A 22,105-nucleotide genomic window follows, 5' to 3' on the forward strand; every position below is an offset into this window, starting at 1 on the left:
ACTTTTCAAGGATATTTATGTGATTTTCACCATATTTAAATGTGTCCCTGCTCAGCTTTAGGATTTTCACAACTCCCATTGTACATGAATTCCGGAAGATATCTGCCCGGTCACTTTTGCAGAAAATACTTTTTTGGGACCCAGTTACTAGTGTCCGCGTTTTTTTTTATTTTGACTTTAAATGGACATTACACAGGGGTTGTTTAAAAGACTTCCACTCGGATATTTGACGAAAGAAAAAGAATATAAATAATCAAATGGTGCTCAGTTTAAGCCACAATTTAAACAAGGAGACACTTAGAGATGTAAACACATAAAACACACGGGACGGGGAGTGAGGACGGATAAAAGGAACACGTTCTAAGCCCCAGTGGTAAGAGACACATGGCAAGGGAGCGGAGATATGGATCAGTACCAACACTGCTGCCCTTGTAAGCTGAAGATTGGGTTCGGATACTTCGCAAAAAAAAGTGTGATTCTGGGAACATCACTGTTACTCCATATGCATCAGCTAATTGCAGGCATGTAACCCATCAGTGTGCTCTTAAAAAACACATTCACAGCCTCCCATCACGTTCTAGTTTCCTTATCCATCCACAAAGATTTGAGCTACATATGTTAAGCAGAATTAATTAATTGGGTTAACTTTTTCTCTTTCGCCTTCCTTTAAATATTCCGTTCTGTTCCCTCCTGCTACCCTGTCAGGTTTCTGTTTTAAACAAATGCAATGCTAGTGTCAACGTTTATTTATTTATTTTAAAGGTTTTATATAGCGCTGGCTAGACCCGGAGGTATCAGAGCGCTTTACATGAGCATCAGAACATAGTTACAGATTACATCGTTACAAAGGTTACACAGTTATTAGAGCATGGCAACATAGTTACTTGCATGGTCGAGATAAACAATTAGCACAAATACGTAAGGGGAAAAAAAGGAGGAGGGAAAGATACACTTTTATTCTAACAAATAACTGCTCCCAAATAGATTTGCCTTCTTACCCATACATTATCACTTTATCAGTACCTTCACTGACTGCATATACCATATCCAAAAAAGGCATAGACCCTTTTGAACCTGGTGGCCAAGGTGCCCCTAGCGTGCCTGTGATGTCACTACAGTGTCAAACCAACCTCTGTACAAGTGTATGCAGTCATGGAAGTGCGTCAAAAACAGATTCCCTTTGGGATTCCTCAAAAGCATACCACACTGTTTACACACCACATTCAAACAGTCAGCCAATCACCCAAACATATAGTAGAAGTCAAAAAACAATATAAAAATGTTTATCTGATAGATCTATTCAATAGTGTTAAAAAGATTTTAAAACCTACACATTGCATGATATTTCAGGCGTTAAATAATAACTAGCATCGGGTTATTTCATACCATGCACCCTGTAGTCATGAAAGGCCACATGGTGCCTTTTGAAGAGCTTCCTGTTCTGGGCGGTGCGGTGTGGTGAAGTCCATGCTTGGTGGCTAGACTCCATTCCCCCTGTTACTTGCCGGTGGCCTGAAGTGGAAATGAAAGGGGGACAAATAGTGGCAGATATCCTCCCCGTGCCACGTGGGGTAGTGGGGAGTCATTCCTTGTGATGGATTTGTGCTTGAGGAAAGAGGATTAAATTACTCTCCAAAATTCTTGGCTGATATAAGCGAGGGAGAAAATCTTTACAGGCCTTATAAAAGAGACTGAAGTAGAAAATGAATCATTTCAGTTTTGGACTAGTCACTCAAAAAATAGTTTTTGTAAGAAAGGCGGTTCTAAGTTGTGAATGATGTGGATCTACTGGGACCCAGGTACCCCATTTTAGCACTTGACTCTTTCAGGGTAGTGAGGCAGCGCAGCCAAAGGTATACTCGGAGGAGATGGTGTGGGCTAGTGCTCCAGTCCACATGCACTCAATAAACAACACCCAATAAATGACTGTCCAATCAGTGCTTTTTCTTCGAAAAGGTTAAGTACTTTACTAAGCACACATTATTCAATACTACATTTCAATTTACAATCGTCTTCATGCTGACAGGTTAAACTACCTATGTGACACCCTCCTAACCAGGCACTGGGAGAGTTTGGGTTTGCACCTGGTTGCATGCTTCATCAACCAGTAGTAGATTCTGAACACCTCCTGGCCTCTAAAATTGTATATTTCTGTAGAAGCTTGCGCTTTTTGCACTCCCTCCTTCCACAAGACCTGTATGCTATCTGGGTTCCTTGCCCCTTTCCTGGACCAGGGTCTTTCTCAGCAGCACCCGCAGGGCACAAAAGGCAAAGTGCCGGCCCACCTTCACTCCCCAGACCCTGTGGCTTCCTAGGCCCTTGCAAATCACCTGTGTGTCAGTAACAGCCAGGGGCCTCCTCCTTTTGGAGAACACACCTGTTTTACCTGTATACAAAAGAGCAGAGTAACTCTCTATGGTCCCCCCCGCACCCTACCTACGCAGGTCCATGCCTCTACTGTCCCTCATAGAAGGTAGGGGAAGGGAAGCGCCACTGGCCCTGGATGAACAAATCATAGTCCCTGAGTGCCAGATGAAGCCCAAAAGTCATAGAGCCCTTCTCTGAAGGAGTGAGACTTCTAGCTGGGCATTCCCCTGGCATCCCTTCCCGAGACCCAGATGCTTCTCAACAGTCTCTTCCTCGTGCAGGGTTTTTTTTAAGTGACAGTAGAACATTCTAGAAGGAATGCACCCCTGTCAAATCCTAGGGTGCCATATCAACCCCCAATCCTTCTACACTGCATTTTGGGAGTTTCCGAGACTGCGCTGGCAAATTATCCCTTTAAGGACCTTCCCTGAGAGCCTAAGCCCTGCCCCTACTTGCTACAGCTGCCCGGTCCTTTCCCTCCAATGCTTCAAAGGGCAGCACCTTCTGTGGCTGGCTTCAATAGTCTTGGCTACCTGACATTGCTTCTGAGGGGTTGAGCCTTCCCAGGCCAACTGGAGTGTGAGAAGTAATTAGTGCAGGCGGGTTTGTCCCCACCCTCTCCCTTCCCAGGAGCAAGCCTAACTGCTGGCTAATTATCCTATTGTGCAGCCTTTGATCCTCCAGCAGGCCAGCAGAGTAATTAACTTTTCCCAACAGGGGGTTCATAGGCCCATATCTCATTAGGCCCTAAACCAGAGAAAAATGATGAATCTTGAGGTTGCACAAGGAGTCCAGATGTGTGAAAATTAATGTCAGATCTGCATTCAGCATCCTGGTTTACCATAATAATGGTGCGTCAGCTGAGTCTTCAGGCCCAACTATGGCAAAATTGTAGTTTGGTGCGGATTGCACTCAGAATTTATCATTTGGTAAAGCACTCCATTTGTGCATAGTCACAGTAATAGTTCTGATTAATGTCCAGATCTGGTATGTTGGACAGTGAGCAAGGCCCCACAGGCCTTTCCTGTCTGTATATTGTACCAATTCATGCCTCCTCATTCCACATACGGTGCCTCTAGCGCTGTATCTAGCTCACTCCACGCTCTTCTTCACTTCTTTGTACCTTTGGCTGCAGGTGGGATTTCAAGTGCCACACATTTGTTTGAAACATTAAGTAAAGGTTTCTGCAAACTTTTTTTTTTCCAACTATGCTGGGAATTCCAAAAGCAGCATTTTACTTTACTGAAATGACCGATGAGATGCTGGTTGCTGTTTTCATTAAGCCCAAAAATTGAGATTGAAGAGTGGGCTTCAGGCTCATTGTTGGTGAAAAGACTGCCTTAAAATATCATTTGTCTCCTTGCCTAATTTCCCTTACTTTTTTGGTGATACTAGAAGTCTGCAGCCCCTTTAGTAAAAAAAAAATCATACCATGAAGCAATGCCCTTTAAATCCCCTCAAACAAAATTTGGCGATCTCACAGATTTCAAAAAACGCCACTCGTTATATGAAATTATTGCACACAGTACTATATTTTTTTTGTTTAAATCAGTGGGTTAATTTACTTTTTACTTCCAGAAATTACAGCAGCCTTAATAAAACCCTTTCCCTTTTACTTCACAAGGAAAACACTTGGGCATAGCCAACAACCCATCATTGGGAAGCGTGGACTCGGAGTACGACATGGGCTCCATACAAAACGACCTCAACTTCCTCGAAGAGGTTCCGGCAATGAAGGAGGTGGTGCTTGTGAACCAGCCAGTGGCCCGCATGACTCCGCCCTTCCTGGGTATGCGACCCGTCAACCCTGCTGCAATGCAGGTGTTAACATCTCAAAAACGTGAAGCACACAACAGATCTCCGGTTAGCTTCCGGGAGGGGAGAAGAGCATCAGATACTTCTTTAACACAAGGTAAGAGAAGATTCATTGTAGAAAGCATAGAAAATAATCTTACATTAAAAAATGCATGAAATGTTCTTTCCCTGCTCTAGAATGCGTACAGTAGCAGTTTCCCAACCTTTTAGATCAGTATAGTAGAATACGAACTGAAGCATATTTTCAACATTCAGATAATTCCAGAATATCTGCAAGAAATTAATTTTTCTTCTAAAGTTTCCTAAAATGGGAAAGCAGTTTCTCACACTATTAGATCAGTCTAGCGTATGTACCTAAGTGTCTCTAATATATTAGATCACTCTACAATACATATGTCTGGTCAGTGTGTAAACTGCGCACTAGAGCGACTTCTCACCCTTTCAGTTCTACCTAGAACACATACAAAAGCATTTTCGTTACTATCAGAATAATTCTAGAATGCTTGAAAATACTTTTTTCATTCTAGGTCATGGCTTTCTTTCACTTCTGTATGATTCTAGAATGTAGAGGTGTGGTTATAGGCAAGAAGCAAAAAATGTATGACAAACACACTTGTACGCGAACTGTTTCATATTACCCAATAAAGCTAATATATCGATGTTTTTGTATGAAATTTCAGGTGTTTTTTTTAAGTAGATACTTCAATGTATTATAGTTTATTTTTGGGTGCCAATACTTCCGACATGACCTGAGATCCAAATTTGGAATGGGAAGGTTTTTCTTTAAAAAAAAAAAAAATGTGATAGATTAATTTTTTAAGTTTACCTTCAGGTGAATGTTTTTAATGGTTTAGAAAGTTCAAGTATAATATTTTATAGCCAAATTACAGTACAAACTTGTCGACAAATGATGCTTGATTGCTTGATTTTGACACTAGTGCTCACAAGCAGAAAAGGTGTTTAGTATTAGGCCTGATGGATGCAGGGGCGGCTCTAGGCTCATGGCGGCCCTGGGCAGGGAGCGCAGGTAGGGGTCCCCGGAAGAGGGGGTCTGGGCAGGGCGGAGCACGGAGGCCAGTGATTGGGGGGGGGGGGGTCAGGGTGTTTGGAAGTGGAACAGAGCCGGAGGCCGCCAAATCCCTGCCAGGGGCCGCTACGCAAATATGTATTCATCCTCAGAGGATTATTATATTAAGTATATATATTGGCATGGTGGCCCCTGGGGTTTGGTGGCCCTGTGCAGGTGCACAGCTTGCACATGCCCAAGGCCGCCCCTGATGGATGGGAATAGGGCTTGAGGGGGTTTGTTGAGGATCTTGGATGGAATATCTGGAAGCATAATTAAATCCTTCTAAACGTATTTAGTTCATTTTTGTTATATAGCGAGCATTATCCAATCGGATGTTGGAGCACTTTAGTGAGAAGGTAGGATGGCAGTCTTACACCAGCCCAGCACATTTGGTCAGTGTGATCTGTGATTGGCTGTTCATCAAAATATACCTAGACTTATGTTCTCTTGTAAAGTGGAAGAGGGACAATTTCTCCAAGTAACCCAGGATTCTTTGGAAGGCCTGGTACTAGTTATTTCGAAATTTTACCTCTAGGAAGGGTGTACAAAATTATAATTTCTCGAAAATGTACTGTAGATGAAGTTTAGGGCATAAAAAATATTGGATGCAATATTTTTCTATTAAAATATATTTATTGGTCTATTGATCGTAAAAGAAGTGGATCTTGCTGTTTTTCCATCCTTCAAAACATTTTTACCATGACTTTTGACATTGGATATTTTTTACAATGTCCGCAATTGCATAAAGTTGTCGAAGTTAAAAAAATATCTCTATGAAATTGGCAGAATCCAACTTCTTAAACACTGCAACCTATACGCCACAGGGTGCTGATTGAGCATTTGAGGGTATACTTCGTATGTGCTTCTTTTTTATTTAATACAAGGGCACATACTGGCCTCCTGAGTTTATACACTTTGTGATTAACATTTTCGGTGGATCCATTATAAATTGCATTTTTGTTGTCTAGGTATGTTAAGTTTGCCGGAGCCAGTCACTCCACCCGAAAGATAGTTTATAAACAACATTTTTTCTCTAGTCCTCATGTAGTCCTTGTGGTCACTGCTAGTGTCATAATAATCCGCTTCTGGCAACTAAAGTATCTAATGCTAAATTTTTAAAGGCTCTATACATTTAGATCTAAATACTGCATTCAATATGGTCGCGTGCCGAGATGGAACTTAGCTAGTGGTATTGTGTGCAACTCATGTGTACCCATTTTAGTATCCTTTCTGTTAAAATACGTATTTAGTTAGACAATTTCTTTTGACCTCTGCACACTGCAACACGTTAAAAATGATAAACTAATGGCCAATCAAGCCATGCCCTTATTTAGGAAACCTAAGCTCCTTTTAAACAGACCCCATATGTCCAGTTGTACTTTGATTCCATGCACTATGGTAGCTGTCTTGGTGTGCTTCCTATGAACCATTTGTCCCGACGTTTCTGTTCATAGTGACTAAGAATAGTAAAGCTGAGACTGGAAACATGGTGTCCTAATGATATTGATCGGAGTGGCAAATATATCTGTGTCTGGTGTTTGTTGCATTGTTGATCGGTGCTGATCAATGAGATGTGGAGGAGCCAGGAGACGGAAACTCAAATACTATTACTAACAACTGCACTGTATACGGTCACCTGCTGAGGTGAAACGTGGCAAGAGGTGTGTGCAACTCATTTAAGTGTCCTGTCTTTTATGTATATAGCCGATGTTTCTTTCCCAAAGACCTATTCATGCTGCAGATCTGACAGATAGATCCGGATTACTGGTTAATCAGTGGCAAGAGAGGTAGTCCATGTAATGTGCACTTAAGTCAAATCTCCTTGTATCAATTGTACTATCATGCCGCCCTTGCCTCATCTCTGAGTATGAGCCTCTTATGATACTTTCTTTCTCTCAGCTGCATGGACGCTGTTGGATTCAGGTGATTGTGTGACACAGTATCGCGTCATATTTACAAGTATAATTAAAGGATAAATGAAAGGAATGTTTCAATCAGAGTTAATGCATCAAGAAGTCCCTATCTGCAGAGATTCAGTTGCTTTAGTTGAAAGCACAACACCGATGCAAACAACCCATTGCTAGTGAGCAAGACTTTCTGAAACAACAGAATAGCGAGGATCCATTAGCCCTGTGAGAAGAATTGACTTTTACAAGGAAGCTGATGAAAGAACTGAACATTTATGTATAAAAGCAAAGATATACAGGGAAGGCTGTCAGTTGGCCAAAGGCAAACTGGAAGAGACAATAACATGGAGAGTCAAAAAAGGAGACAGAACTTCTTAAGGCATTGAGGCCAGTCTTCATCGCTATGGGGAGTCTGTTAGAGGGATATGCTGCTTCTGTAGTAGGGGATCTCTGTGTATAGTCCTAATCTAGTGAATAGTCCCGCTCATGTGCGGGGACCCTGGAGCAATCAAAAATAATCTCTTAAGCTGTCTTTTGTGCAGTCCTGCATAGACACTTAAGAGAGAATTAAAGACAAAGAATGCAGCCTATACATGCAAGGCTACACTGTCCAGTACTTCAACTAGAAATGCAAAGGATATTCCACCAATATCACATTTAAACCTGTCTACCAGGTTTCACCATGGAAAATACTTCCCCCCTTTACCAAATCCTTGGAATGATAGAGAGGAAGGGCAGGAAAGACAAGCCCCCATAGGCTGCCATTATGTGGCTTAAAAAGGGATACCGTGCCTTTAAGAAAACTTTCCAGAACTCTCCTGGTATCCCAGAATGCACAGCAACTCCCTCCACTTTCAGTTCTTTTTTCCGGATCCTGCTAGCAGGACCCTGGAGCATTCAGCTCTCCCTTTTTGGGTGTTATTCTAATCTTTTTTGCACTTTAAAAGTGTTCAGAGTGTTTTGGCCCTTTCTGCTCTTGCTGGTGTTTTTCTAGTAGGTTTAGCTACTCTTTTCATCAAATATGCCATCCCTATTTGATAGGTGTCCAGAGTGTGCTGGAAAGAAGGCCAAATCAGACAAGCACAGGGTGTGCATTCATTGTCTGCCCCCTTCTCATGTCCCAGAGGATTGTGAGATCTGCCAACAGTTCTCCAACAGGACCCTGAGGGACAGGGAGAAGACTCGGCTTCAAGGATTGGAGAAGCGAAGACAGCGTGACCAAGGTGGGTCTGGGCATGAAGGGGATCCTTCCTCTGCCCGTGCTGAGGCCTCTGGGGGGCCCCCCAGTAAGGAAAAGGCCAGAAAACAACATCATTCTCCGTCGATGGCCTCGGCGTCGAGAGGCATGACTACGGTGTGTTCCCCGTCTCCCAAGGGCTCTGGGTCAAAGCGGCGTCGTCATTCGGCGTCGAGGGGATTGACGTCGAGTCCTCCGACGAGGTCGATGTCGAAGACAACTTCGTCGTCGACGTACCACCGACGGCGAGAGGGGTCTCGCAGCCGTCGGCGTCGAGGCGACACCGCCGGTCATCGTCGACTCGGCGTTAGTCGTCGAGGAGGCGTTCCTCAACGTCGAGAAAGATCTTCGGCATCGAGAACCAGATTGGGGGCAAGACGAAGGGAGTCCAGGTCCCGAAGACGTTCTAAGGCCAGGACAGAGCTCCGTTATCAGTCTTTCTTCTTCGACCACGAGCTCACGGTCGCGGCGGCGCCGTCGCTCATCAAGGAAACGGTTGGCTTCAAGGTCTCCTTCAAGGGTACGGAAGCCAAAGAGACAGAGGGTGGAGAAGTCCCCGGGCTCGGGGTACTCACAAGCCTACTCACCCTCTAGGCATGGAACACCGCCTCCTCCGTTACCTAGGGGCCTTCCCCCAAAGATACCTACACCTCCTCCACCTCCGAGGACGCCTACACCTCCTCTGAGGACTCCAACTCCTCCTCCTCCACCTCCTCCTCCGAGGTCCTACTCATTACATCTACCTACGCCACCCTCAGGCCCTCCGAGGCCTAAGCTGCTGCCTCAGCCTCCACAACCCGCGCCTGTACGGCCAGTGGATCGGCCAAGACCAAGGAGACCGAGGTCCCGCTCCGGACGGAGCAGGTCCAGAGATGATCGGCGGTCGTCTACTAGATCCAGACGACGTCACAGGAGAGACAGGTCCAGGTCCCGCCGCACGGAGTCATCTAGTGCCAGGGACTATTCCCCGACGCTTTCGGATTCCCCTCGGACGAGGGTGTCTCCGGTGGACAACATTGCCTCCTTTCAGGAGGTCTTGTTGCGAGGAGCGGCAAAACTGGGCATCACGCTGACGGTTCCTACGCCCTCAACCTCTGTTATATTCTAGACCCTACATAAAAAGCAGCTGTCCCGTCCTCTACTACTTTTGGCGCCAGGGCTAGAAGAACCAGCCATGGACCTCTTCCTTATGCCTGCCTCTACGAAGTCTGCACCGTCGAGGCTACAAAAAAAGTACAAGGCCCCCGAGTCGGACCCTGCTTTTCTGCGTGTGGATCCTGTACCGGACTCAGTAATAGTGACGGCAGCAAGGAAGCAACATTCCACCGACTGTGCCTCCTGACAAGAAGAGCCGATTAATGGACTCAGCGGGCAGGAGAGTATGTGGTACGGCCTCCACGTCCATGAAGGCCGCCAGTGCCTCGGCGTTGTTGGGGCGGTACGATAAAGCAATGTGGGAGTCCCTGCAGCAGTTCGCAGAACATCTGCCCAGAGAACGCAGAGAGGACTTCCAGGAGATTATCACGGAGGGGATGATGGTCTCTAACCAGATAATCAGCTCCGCGGCAGATTCCTTGCTGTTGGCAGCCCACAGGTACTGCCACGGTATTAACCTGCGCCAACACGCCTGGCTGCGTCTGACGTCGCTGAAGCCCGAAGCTCAACAGAGGGTCGCCAATCTGTCCTTTTCTGAAGCGACCCTGTTCGGCAGAAATGCGGATGAGGAGATGGCCCGCATGAAGGTGGAGGCTGAGACCCTGACGGCTGTCGGGTTAGAGAAGCCGAAGGAACAAAGGAAGACCTACCGCCCGTTCCAACGGCGGTACGGGGCACAGGGCAGAGGACAGGGTCGGCAGGCTGGTCAGCAACAGCAGCAGCAATACCAGCGGCGACCGTTGCAGAAGCGCCAGAGGAGCAGAGGTGGACAACAGTCCTCCGCAGCGAATAAGGGCTCGGCCGGGTCTAAGCCCTGAGGTGCTTCTTCCCCCTCGTCCGTTACCCGCTCCGGTGGGGGGAAGCATCCAACATTACCTGGCAGAGTGGAGAAACATTACTCAGGACAAGTGGGTGCTGAATATTGTTTGCAATGGATACATTCTTTGTTTCATCAGCCCGCCTCCAGCGGTTCCACCGGTTTGCTCGCAGTACCAGCTACGCGAGCTCCAGGCGGAGGCCGATACCCTGTTAAGAAAAAGGGCGATAGAAGACGTCCCTATGTCTCAAAGGGGAAAGGGTCTTTACTCACGCTTCTTTCTGTTGTGCAAGAAAGAGTTCAGGCCCATTCTGGATTTGCGACAAGCAAACAAATGGATTCGCAGGGAGAAGTTCCGCATGCTATCCTTGCACCAGATTTACCCTCAGCTGCAAAGGGGAGACTGGCTCTGTGCGATAGACCGGCAGGATGCGTACTTCCATGTGCCCATCACATGGACACACCGGAAGTTCCTGCGATTCTTGGTCGGCACCAATCACTATCAGTACACCGTTCTGCCGTTTGGACTGAAGTCTGCTCCAAGGACTTTTTCAAAGTGCATGGCGGTGGTGGCGGCACACCTGAGAAAGAACAAGGTGTTTGTCTACCCATACCTGGATGATTGGCTGATCAAAGCTTTGACTTTCCAGGAAGCACAACTACACTTCAACAGGACGACCGCTCTGTTGAGACAGCTGGGTTTGCATATCAACATGTCCAAGTCGGTCCTAACTCCTGTCCAGTGCCTACAATACCTGGGGGCATCGATCGATACGTTGTCAGCAAGAGTGTGTCCTTCGGAGGAGAGACGCTTATCGATCCTTCGGAAGGCTCAGACTCTCACAACTGCTCAATCTACAACAGTGAGGACGGTGTCTTCTCTACTGGGGTCGATGGCCTCTTGTATCTTCCTCACTCCGCATGCACGCCTGCACATGAGGCCGCTGCAGGAATGTCTGGACGATCAGTGGGACCAGAGAAGAGGGACCTGGGACGACAGGATACAGTTGTCTCTGCATGCTCAGCAGTCCCTGAGGTGGTGGTGTTCGGCGGAGAACCTCCTCAAGGGGGGTTCCGTTCCACAAGGACATTCCCTCTCAGACTATCGTGACGGATGCTTCTCTCCACGGATGGGGAGCGCATTCCGGACAGTTACAGATCCAAGGACTGTGGTCTCAGACGGAGTCAACGTAGCACTTCAATTTCCTGGAACTCAGAGCTGTTCACTTGGCACTGAAGGCCTTTCTGCCGTCCTTCCAGACCAACTCTCTGCTTGTACAGTCGGACAATACAACTACAATGTATTATCTGAACAAGCAAGGGGAATCGAGATCGCGCACTCTGTCACAGGAAGCGCAGGCGATCTGGCACTGGCTGCTAGCCAGAGGATTGACGATAACAGCCACCCATCTGCCAGGTGTGCAGAATGCTCAGGCGGACGCCCTCAGCAGACTGATTCAGGAAAACCACGAGTGGGTCATAAACGACGAAGTACTCGAAGACGTCTTCGCCAGGTGGGGCACTCCAGACGTAGATCTGTTCGCCACCGCCGAAAACAGGAAATGCCAAGACTTCGCATCGAGGTATTATCAGCAAGGGACTCTGGTGAATGCCTTATAGATCAACTGGTCGAACAGCTTTCTGTATGCTTTTCCACCCATTCCCCTGATTCCGGCGGTGCTCATCAAGCTGTCCCAGTCCAGGGCGCGGATGATCCTCATTGCTCCGGAAAGGCCCAGACAGTGGTGGTTCACGGACCTGCTGCACCAGTCTCTCCTTCCTCACATGCAACTGCCGTGCAGGCCGGACCTTCTCACGAAGTTCGGGGGACAGATGGTGCACCCCAACCTCTCGTCATTGAGTTTGACGGCATGGCTCCTGAGATAGTGCAGTATGGCCACTTGAATCCTCCTGAGGATTGCATGGACATATTGAAGGAGGATAAGAGGCCATCTACTAGGACCTCTTATGCTTACAAATGGAAGAGATTCTGCATCTGGTGCATGTCTAAGAACTATGATCCGACGACCTGCAAGGAAGATGTCATCCTTCCATACCTTCTGCATTTAGCTCAGTCTGGACTTAATTTCCATTCCATTAAAGTTCATCTGGTGGCGTTGACTGCGTACAGAAAATGCCCTTCACAGACATCCTTCTTCCAGATTCCTGTGATTACGGATTTTTTGGAAGGGTTGAAGAAGGTGTTCCCTCCTGTTTGGCTTCCTTCGCCTGCATGGGAACTGAATGTGGTGCTGTCCAGGCTGATGAAGGAGCCTTTCGAGCCTATTCACAAGGCTTCACTGCAGCACCTGTCTTGGAAGGCGGTGTTCCTCGTGGCCATTACATCGGCCCGCAGGGTGAGTGAGATTCAGGCATTGTGTTGCCAGGAACCTTATACTGTATTTCATGCTGCTAAGGTTGTTATGCGTACTCACCCTAAGTTCCTTCCCAAGGTGATTTCTGATTTTCATGTTAATCAGGTTATAACTTTACCAACTTTTTTCCAGAATCCTTCTACTCCAGCGGAAAGGTCTCTTCATTCCTTAGATGTCAGAAGGGTATTGAAATTCTATCTGGATAAAACCAAAGACATTTGCAGATCCGACCAATTGTTTGTTAACTATGGGTCGGTTAGGACTGGTCTAGCTACTTCGAAACAGTCCATCTCTAGGTGGATTGTGTCTTGTATCCAGTTCTGTTATCAGAAATCTTATAAGACCTTAGGAGGTAAGCCTAAGGCTCATTCCACCAGGGGCAAAGCGGCTACAACAGCTTTGCTTCGTAACGTTCCCATTGCAGAGATCTGCAAGGCTGCCACTTGGAAGTCGGTCCATACCTTTGCTAAGCATTACTGTCTGGAATCGGATGCCAGGGCAGATGCTCAGGTTGGGCAGGCTTCATTGAGAAATCTGTTTGCACAGTAGTGGTGTTGTGTTACTTTTTCTCCACCGCCAGGTTGTTTTGTGGACGGGCTTGCCATTCTATTCTATTCACTAGATTAGGACTATACACAGATCCCCTACTACAGTTCTGTAGTAGGGGTATCTCTGTTATAGTCATAAGCGCCCGCCCTCCTCCCCGGTGGAGAAAAGGATAAAAATTGAATGCTACAGGTCTAGCTGTATACACCTCCAAAAAGAACTGAAAGTGGAGGGAGTTGCTGTGCATTCTGGGATACCAGGAGAGTTCTGGAAAGTTGTCTTAAAGGCACGGTATCCCTTTTTAAGCCACATAATGGCAGCCTATGGGGGCTTGTCTGTCCTGCCCTTCCTCTCTATCATTACAAGGATTTGGTGAAGGGGGGGGGGGGGGGAAGTATTTTCCATGGTGAAACCTGGTAGACAGGTTTAAATGTGATATTGGTGGAATATCCTTTGCATTTCTAGTTGAAGTACTGGACAGTGTAGCCTTGCATGTATAGGCTGCATTATTTGGCTTTAATTCTCTCTTAAGTGTCTATGCAGGACTGCAAAGAAGACCGCTTAAGAGATTATTTTTGATTGCACATGAGCGGGACTATTCACTAGATTATGACTATAACAGAGATACCCCTACTACAGAACTGGAGTTACAGGTAAGAAACTACTCCTTCACTCACATCTTTCCTCTATTGCTGATTAAATACAGGGCTAGGCTGAAGGACTGAAAAATAGCCTTATCACCAGATTGTTGTGGGTGCAGTAGAAGAGAGCAGACCTCAAGTGGAGGAGTGGTCCGTGAACGAGAAGTCAAGAGACAGTTTGGTGCTAGAGCAGTCGAAGCAACCTTAAGAAGTTCATCCCAGTAATACTAACAGATGCACAAGAACTGACGTTTAGCAAGGATTGGGGACAGTGCTTGGTAAAAGAATTCCCGAAGGCCTCTTGTGCATAGATGTATAGTTTTGCTGGAGCAAAGGCAGACCTTAATTCAAAGGAGTAATTAACAGTCGTAAAGAGAGCATGATTTTTGGTGGATCCAGCTATTGTCGAGGACCAATGAGGAAATCACCCCAACTGCACAAAAGCATATATCTATGCAATATTATGAGCAGAATTTGCCTGCTCTGCGCTTGTCTCACCAGTGGTGGAGGACAACGAAAGCTCAGCTGATCCAATTCTCAGATTTTGTAATTTGTCAGTTCTATGTTTGTTTAGGGGGAGATGCAGATGGATGCTTATTGCAGCAGTGCTGGTTGATGACGTTCTATTTTTCACAATTATGCTGTCATCCAAAAAGGGAAAGGGTAATATGTTGTGTGTTAGGTAGTTTGTGGGATTAATGCACTTATTGCAAGGTCAGCAAATTACATGTTCGATAAAACAAGGGACATAGACTTAAATAGAAGTAATTGTTTAACTTACACTGCTTTGAACTTACTAAAGTGCAATTGCCAAAATTTACAATCTACAATCTTTGGATCTTGATTAGGAATTGTGGCATTTCGTCAGCACCTTCAGAATCTGGCAAGAACCAAAGGCATTCTGGAGCTCAACAAGGTCCAAATGATGTACGAGCACATCGGCTCTGATGAAGAACCCAACCTGCCATCTACATCGCCCCATCTTCAAGACCTTATTAATGACCACCCTCAGGTACATTGCATTACACACTGGGGGAATCCAAATATATTCTTTCCACCATTTCAGTTCTGGACTAAATCACTAAATAATAATCTCTTTAACAATGTCTCAAAAATTTTGTAAAATCCCTATTTCTTTCATCAATTTTTGTGGAAAAAATATTTTTGGTGCATTATGGTATCTCGTTAAAGAGGTTTTTCTTTCTTCTTTAAATGAATGCTGGTCACTGCCCCAGGTACATGATTTAGTCGAATGTAGAACCAGCTTTTCAGCTGTTAAAGTGTTCTCTTTGAAAGATTTTTGGGTGGTTGTTTTGTAGGCAGCGTAGTTGTCCTGGAATTGACAGTATAAGGATCTTCTTATAAATTCCAGCTGCAATCTAAAAAAACAGATGCAAAATAGACTAATATTTTTCGTCTCACGGTCATAGAGAGTTTTTCTTGTCTGAAGTGAATTCCAGTCCTGAATTGGTAGTTCACTTTGGATCTGAGAATCGGGTGCTCTGTGTTTTACAAGTGCAAAAACAACAAGGTGATGGATGGAAAGCTTGAACTAATCTTAGCCACTAGCAATCGCTCAAGACGCATCCCAGGACCGGTTTCGCCCATTTTATGGGTTCTTCAGCCAGGTATAGCGTGGTTCCAATGGCAACGCCCTCTATGCGGGAACCACGGCCAAACTCCTTAAAAGACTTCAACGCATACAGAACGCCTCTGCATGCCTCGTCCTCGACATCCCCCACTACAGCCACATCACTGCCCACCTGAGAGACCTGCGCTGGCTCCCCGTCAACAAGAGGATCACGTTCAAGCTCCTCCCCCACGCTCACAAAGCACTCCACAACGCCGGACCAACATAACTCTACAAACGACTCGCCTTCTACACTCTGAACCACGAGCTTCGCTCCGCTGACCTCACCCTCGCCACCGTTCCACGCATCCACCGAACGACCACCGGCAGCAGATCATTCTCCCACCTCGCCCCTATGACATGGAACCCTCCCCATCCACCTGTGACAGACCTAGGACCTGCTGACCAAGGACAGCCTTGCGGGCCAACTACCTCTCCTATTACCTCTAGTAAGTCCCATACAGCAGGATTGCTGAGATCTGACAGCAGGGAACGCCCCTTTTCTCCTCTACCCTGCAAACATGCAGAGCGGTGCACAACTAGTAGGTAGATGAAGTCCCCTTGACTATTAGGGGTCCAAGGGGGCCAACTAGCCATCCTGTTACCTCAAGTAACGCCCACACAGCTGGATTGCTGAGAGGTAGTCAGAGGCCACGCCCCCTTTCCCCACCACTCTGCAAACGTGCCTCTGGGCACACTGCTGCTTGGGGGGAAAAGTCCACTTTAGTCCTGAGGCCCTCAGGAGGCAAGGGGACGTCACCCCCATCCATTTTAAAAATGGTTTTATGCCATTACGGGGTTTCGGCGGGTACCCAAGACCATGGCTTTGGGAGTCCAGGTATTCCTACCCTGCCCCCTTTTCTTTATTTCCATTTTTCTTTTGGGACTCTGCTTGAAGCCAAGTACCAAGATAGCTGCCAACGCTTCCTGGATGAAGTGTTGGCAGCCAATCAGAGCAGTGCGTTTCCCTGCATGAGCTCTTTGTTCGTGAAGACTTTGCGACCAGAGATATCACTATAATTTTAAACTTGAATTTCTCAAAAACTATTGAACTGATTTATCCCAAATAAGTAAAAGGCACTTTCCTAAACCCACATCTACATCTTGACCGTTACGGTGCGGCTTTCGTTCTGGAGGAGGCAGTTATTTACGGAAGAATTTTCGGTGATATATGTGTATATGTATATATGTAAATGTGTGTGTGTATATATATATATATATATCATCCCCAAACTCAACCACCCGTAAATATATTCTTACAACTCAATGCCCTTACCCACCCCTAAACGCCAAAACTACACTTAACCACCATTACCACCTTATACTCTTACCCATCCCTAAACCCTAAAAATACCCTTAACACTCAGTACTCCTACCCAGCCTAAACCCTAAAAAAACTCTTACCACCCAGTACCCTTACCCACCCTTTAACCCTTAAAATTCCCTTACCCTAATTCCTGATATATATATATATATATATATATATATATATATATATATATATATATATATATATATATATATATATATGCGCATGGTAAAGACTTGAGTGGTAATGACTGAATAGTAATCGTTGTTTCCCATGATGGGTATGCCCAGATGTGGGTCTTTGGTTTACTGTGCCACTGGATCCAAGCTAAATCTCACTGAAGAGCTCAAAATAAGAGCAAAACCAGTACTGGATTGCTTGCGTTCCGTTTCAGAGAGGACCTGGCCTGGCAGTTCGGACTCTTCCCATGAGGAGCAGGGTCAAGATTGATTTGCTTATGGATGGCTCAAAACTGAGGTGGCATGGTGTGCAAAATAATGAGGTATTGGGTTGCGGCCCGAGCGATTGCCAGTGGCTGAGATTAATTGAAGGTTTCCACCCATCACCTTGTTATTTTTGCATTTGTTGCCCCAAGTGCGGCGGCAGGTTTGCCCAGACGTAGATCTTGGGCTCACTGTGCAACTGGAACCAAGCTATACCCAGCTGAAGAGCCCAGAACAAGGAGCATCCCCTCCATCAACTTTTGTTTTTGCTGCTGTTTTACAGAATCCTTTTTTGAAGGATAGTCGATGAGTGCATTTTGCGTCACTTTAGATTTGGTGAAATACAGCTACCCACGCTTGCAGAGGAAGACACATCACCTTATAGCTAGGGACGTTGCGATAGGCGTCTGACAGATGGCAACTCACAAAATTATCTCCTTACTGGTACTTTATAATCACAAGGATGGGACCGCTACATTTTTCCCCATGCAATATGTAACTCATTGAAGGAATCAGGATAAAGGTTTTATGTTTGCATTGTGAACTAGACTTAAATACTTCCTTATTTTTTAGCATAGATCAATAAGCCAAAATGTGAACTATAGCATTCATCAAGGAAAGTTCATTCCTGCGATGCTGAACAACTCTCCCAATACTTTACAACACTGTGAAGGCTAGGATCTCAAATAACTCTGGTTTACTCCAAGCAACACAATGTACTCGTTTTGTCATCCATCCCCTCAACTATATTTTTGCTCCTTTCATCTTTCGTCGGAAGAAAAAAATTGCACTGCTGGCCCCTCCCCCCCCAAAAAAGTCCCCATAGCTCCCTCTGAAGTCGAATCCAGCGCCATTCATGAGGAAAGTTGTCCCAACCCTTGCAGAAGTCATCACAAGCATAATTAATAATTCCATTTTAAGTGGTTCAGTTTGTGACTTATTAAAACACAAAATCAACACCCCTCCCTAAATAACCTATGCCAAGCCTACTTGTGGTATCCAAACCCATCTACTGTAACTTAGCAAGGTCTTGGGGGGTGGGGGACGGGGGGGGGGGGAAGAGTCTCCATGACATGCAAGAGTGGTGTGTTGCAAAATGAAAATATCGCCAACAAGGGCTATGTAGTAATACATTATTGTAGACATAAAGGGTTGTCAATAACTGGCCTCTTGTTTAGCTTGACTAGATATGAATAGACTATTATCTGACCATAGACCAGGTTCCAGAGAACAATTTAAATACAAAGTTAAAATAAACCTCCCTCGCAAAGTTGGAGTTTCACACCAGTTACAAACCTTATTGCGCACGCTTTACTTGATTCTTCTGTTTGTAGGATGATTTTGCTCAACAGATGAAGAATGTGACCGCCTTCCCCAACGGAGTTCATCCTGAATTGCTGTCCAGGCGTCAAAGCCTGGAAACACATTATTTGCAGCACAGATTGCAGGTATGTTGACCTGAAACCGGGGAACCAAGTACAGAGCAGTAATGTTCCTCTGGGTTAGTGGGAGGTTCTCTAAGAAACCGAAGTCTCTTTTCATACTGGTGTTGGCGTGTGTATAAATGTAATTGTTTTGACTAGATGGATCACAAGAAGACCAAAGGTTTGGCATAAAACCACATAGTCCGGTAAGATGTGGGCAAGCTATAATTAGACCAAAATATTGGTAGATATTCACCAAGTGCTGAATGATTTAAAGGCGGAGTGAGTCCTCTGGTGATTCATACATTTGTTGTTCATTTAAGCAGTCTTACCAGTTTTGAAAGGACGTTTCCACAGCAATCACAAATGCATCCTGAAATGGAAACTGGGCATAGCCAAGACAAGACTGAAATGCGACACCTCACTCCTAGAGTGGAAACAGGGACAGGTTCATCTACTTCCATAATGTAACCATGGACAGACTTGTCACCTCCCATGGTCGAATCGGAGACCATTCCACCGCGTGATTGTGTAATTAGAAACCAGTGCTTCAACCTATTCCCACAGCATTCTCAAAGACTGTGTACACTGAGAAACACTCATTCCTACAGTGTCCTCAGAAAAAACATATACTCACTCCCTCAGTCTACTTGGGGAATATGCCACCTATGACCAGTGTGTGCTTGGGTATCCACTGTACCTCTGTAAGAAACCTACTAACTCCTATAGAGTACACCAGGTCAGACCCACTCGCATACTGTGCGCACACATGGAAAGATACTCTCACTCTCGCAGTGTAATCCGGGATACACAGGCTGCTTCCCCTAGTGTACACTGGCACGCACTTCCACAGTTCACTCAAAAAAAAAAAAACCCACTCCATCCCACAGTGCACACTGAAGACACTTATTAACTCCATCAGGTGCACTAGGGCAAACCTCTCACATCCCGTATGTCGCAGGAGGAGACCCACTTACTCCCAGGGAATACTCCTTCTTAGTTCTACTCAGTGCTGCCATGTACTCATTATCAAACCCATGTGTATTCTGAAAGAAACACTTTCCAAACATAGTAAGACATTCTTTAAGAAGCACACACACTGTGATAGTGGTGACCACATAACCTCGTCTCTGTTCATTTTAGCACATTTGCGACACACGTTTCACAGCCCTGGTGGTGTGCAGACACCTGGGCTGCTAGAGATGTCAAAAGCATTTGCCTTCATAGTTTGATGCCCTCTGTCATCCCTTGTATTTTTGTCACTGTTACAGAAAGTCAGCTTGCTTGCAAATGCCCAGAACAGTTGCCAGTTGTACTGTAAAGAAGCACCCAGAAGCCTAGAGCAGCAGTTACAGGAGCACAGGTAAGAAGACTGTTGAAAGTTTATACTTACGTGCGTTAAGTAAGGGGACACTGTTAGTGATTACGCTAGTTATTGGTTATTGTTGGTTGTTGTGATTAGTATTGTTTGCTGCAGGAAACTCTTCCATGCATTTACTTCAGTTTCTTTGTTGTAGATTACATTAATATGAATTAGGTGTGATCCTTAGTTGGGGGCTGGAGGGATACGAGTTCATGCTGCTGGTTGGTGGGATTAATAGATGAACCAGAGGAGATAAGGTATTTTTAGGCTCCAGTTGTATCACTTTCAAAGAAAGATAGACTGTGCTCCGTGAAATGAGGTTTGAGCAATTTGTAGACATACAGTAATAGAGATTAAGGCAAATATGCCCGTCGCTTAGAGAAGGCTGTGCTCAGGGGGACAGGGGCATGCAGAAGATGGGAATTAAGGAGACATTAATTTGAAAGAAAGAGTGCCCACAATTGGAAATTTTAATTCAAGGTAAAAATTTCATGCATATAGAGGAGTCTTATTTCATGCAATCTAAGGATGTGAAACTGTACAAATAAACATTGTTTGCATATGAGAAATGACTAAATTGGGTAATTTTGATAAACAGTAGAACAGGTCAAACAGCAAGGACAGCTGATCAGCTATGGGGTTGGATGTATAAAATAATGGCTGGATGCACATATAAGGAAATATCGAGCGATTTAGACGTGATTCAAAGAAAGAAGTGCCCTCATGATCATAACCACACGAAAGACTATACGGGGTATATAGTGCAAATATCAATAGGGTGATTGTTCAAATACTAGAGCTGATGTCTTTTGATGTTCCCCATTAAAAGTTTGACTATCAGTATTTTAAAAGCAAAGTTGGGTCGATTTTGGACGCCCCAGGTTTAGCAAAGTACAAGGAGTGAGGATAACCTCCCTGAACTTTTTGCAATAGACTTCCACCTCCGAACCTTTGCTGCTTTTCACTGAGGCTCTGACTGAGGCTGTCGTGGTGGCCTCGGCCAAGCCTTGTCCAGCACCACAAGTGAGCTGTCCAATAACTAAACACCCATTGGCCAGTTTCTTGGCATCCGGCCTTCTCGATGCAGTTTCCGACTCCTAAGAGACTGGTTTTAAAGGTGTCCGCAATTAACGTGAACCCAAAATCCTTTTCAACCACTTCTGGCAGAGTCTAAATGAATTGATGTCCTTGGCAGGAGAGTTTTCTCCTCTACTACTTGCCCTATTGTTTTTGAATGCTGTGAGTCTTTTGGGCCATTACAGACATGCACTGTGGAATATGGCCAGGGAGATCTTGATTGCCCTTCCTTTCATAGAAGGAACATTGATGATCAAATCTGCCGGCCACGGCATGGCTACCAGTGTTATTCAATGCCATGCGGGATGCTCGCCACCGGATTTTCCAGTAATGTACAGGTATCCTGGATGGGAACCATTGGATGGCTTCAGGCTCTGTCGAGAGAAAGCAGATACAGCCCTGAAGTGCTTTAACAATAGCCAGGCCACGGTTTGCTGGGGTTGCAATGTCCTGCCCGCCAATTCCACCAGCAATAACAGAAGTTCCAAGCCTAGTCCCGGGCTTGGCCTTCTGGCATTGGCAGTCCTTCTGGCCTCTCCAGCAGCCTACCCAATCCTTTCATAGCTGAGAGAGGCCATGGCAAGGACTGTGGCCACAAGCAGATTTAGCAGTCCTCCTCCTTTCCTTCACCTACATGACCACCACCAAGCCAGAATTGGCGTCTGCACCCAGAGGTGGTTTGAGACATCTTTGCCCAGCGGGCATGCCTTGGCTCAAACTTTTTACTACAGCTAAGAACGTTCATTGTCAAACCTTTGGCATCCTAGAGTGGCCACTTGGTATTTAGATAAAAATATTGTGGGACAGAATATTGTGTTGAGAATATCGAGGGCAAATATTGTGAAGGTAAGTTTCTATAGGTAAGCAAAGTTTTACTATATATAAATCCACTTATATGTACCTTGACGATATATATATTTTCAAGGTACA

At 45.5% G+C, this 22,105-nt stretch overlaps 1 protein-coding gene across 2 annotated transcripts in view; it reads left to right on the forward strand.

Annotated features, from left to right (window-relative positions):
- Positions 1 to 22,105, forward strand: part of SIK2 (salt inducible kinase 2) — a 428,969-nt gene that overhangs the window by 396,137 nt on the left and 10,727 nt on the right. Inside the window, exons 11-14 of one of the 2 annotated variants that reach the window (XM_078682308.1) lie at positions 3,992 to 4,279; positions 14,778 to 14,941; positions 18,646 to 18,759; positions 20,007 to 20,098. In XM_078682308.1, the coding sequence (XP_078538434.1) occupies positions 3,992 to 4,279; positions 14,778 to 14,941; positions 18,646 to 18,759; positions 20,007 to 20,098 (658 nt within the window). The remainder of the gene's footprint in view (positions 1 to 3,991; positions 4,280 to 14,777; positions 14,942 to 18,645; positions 18,760 to 20,006; positions 20,099 to 22,105) is intronic. The other variant, XM_078682309.1, reaches the window with a different exon arrangement.

This window comes from Lissotriton helveticus, chromosome 3_1 (genome assembly GCF_964261635.1).
Source record: "Lissotriton helveticus chromosome 3_1, aLisHel1.1, whole genome shotgun sequence".
In the NCBI taxonomy this organism is placed as follows: Eukaryota; Metazoa; Chordata; class Amphibia; order Caudata; family Salamandridae; genus Lissotriton; species Lissotriton helveticus.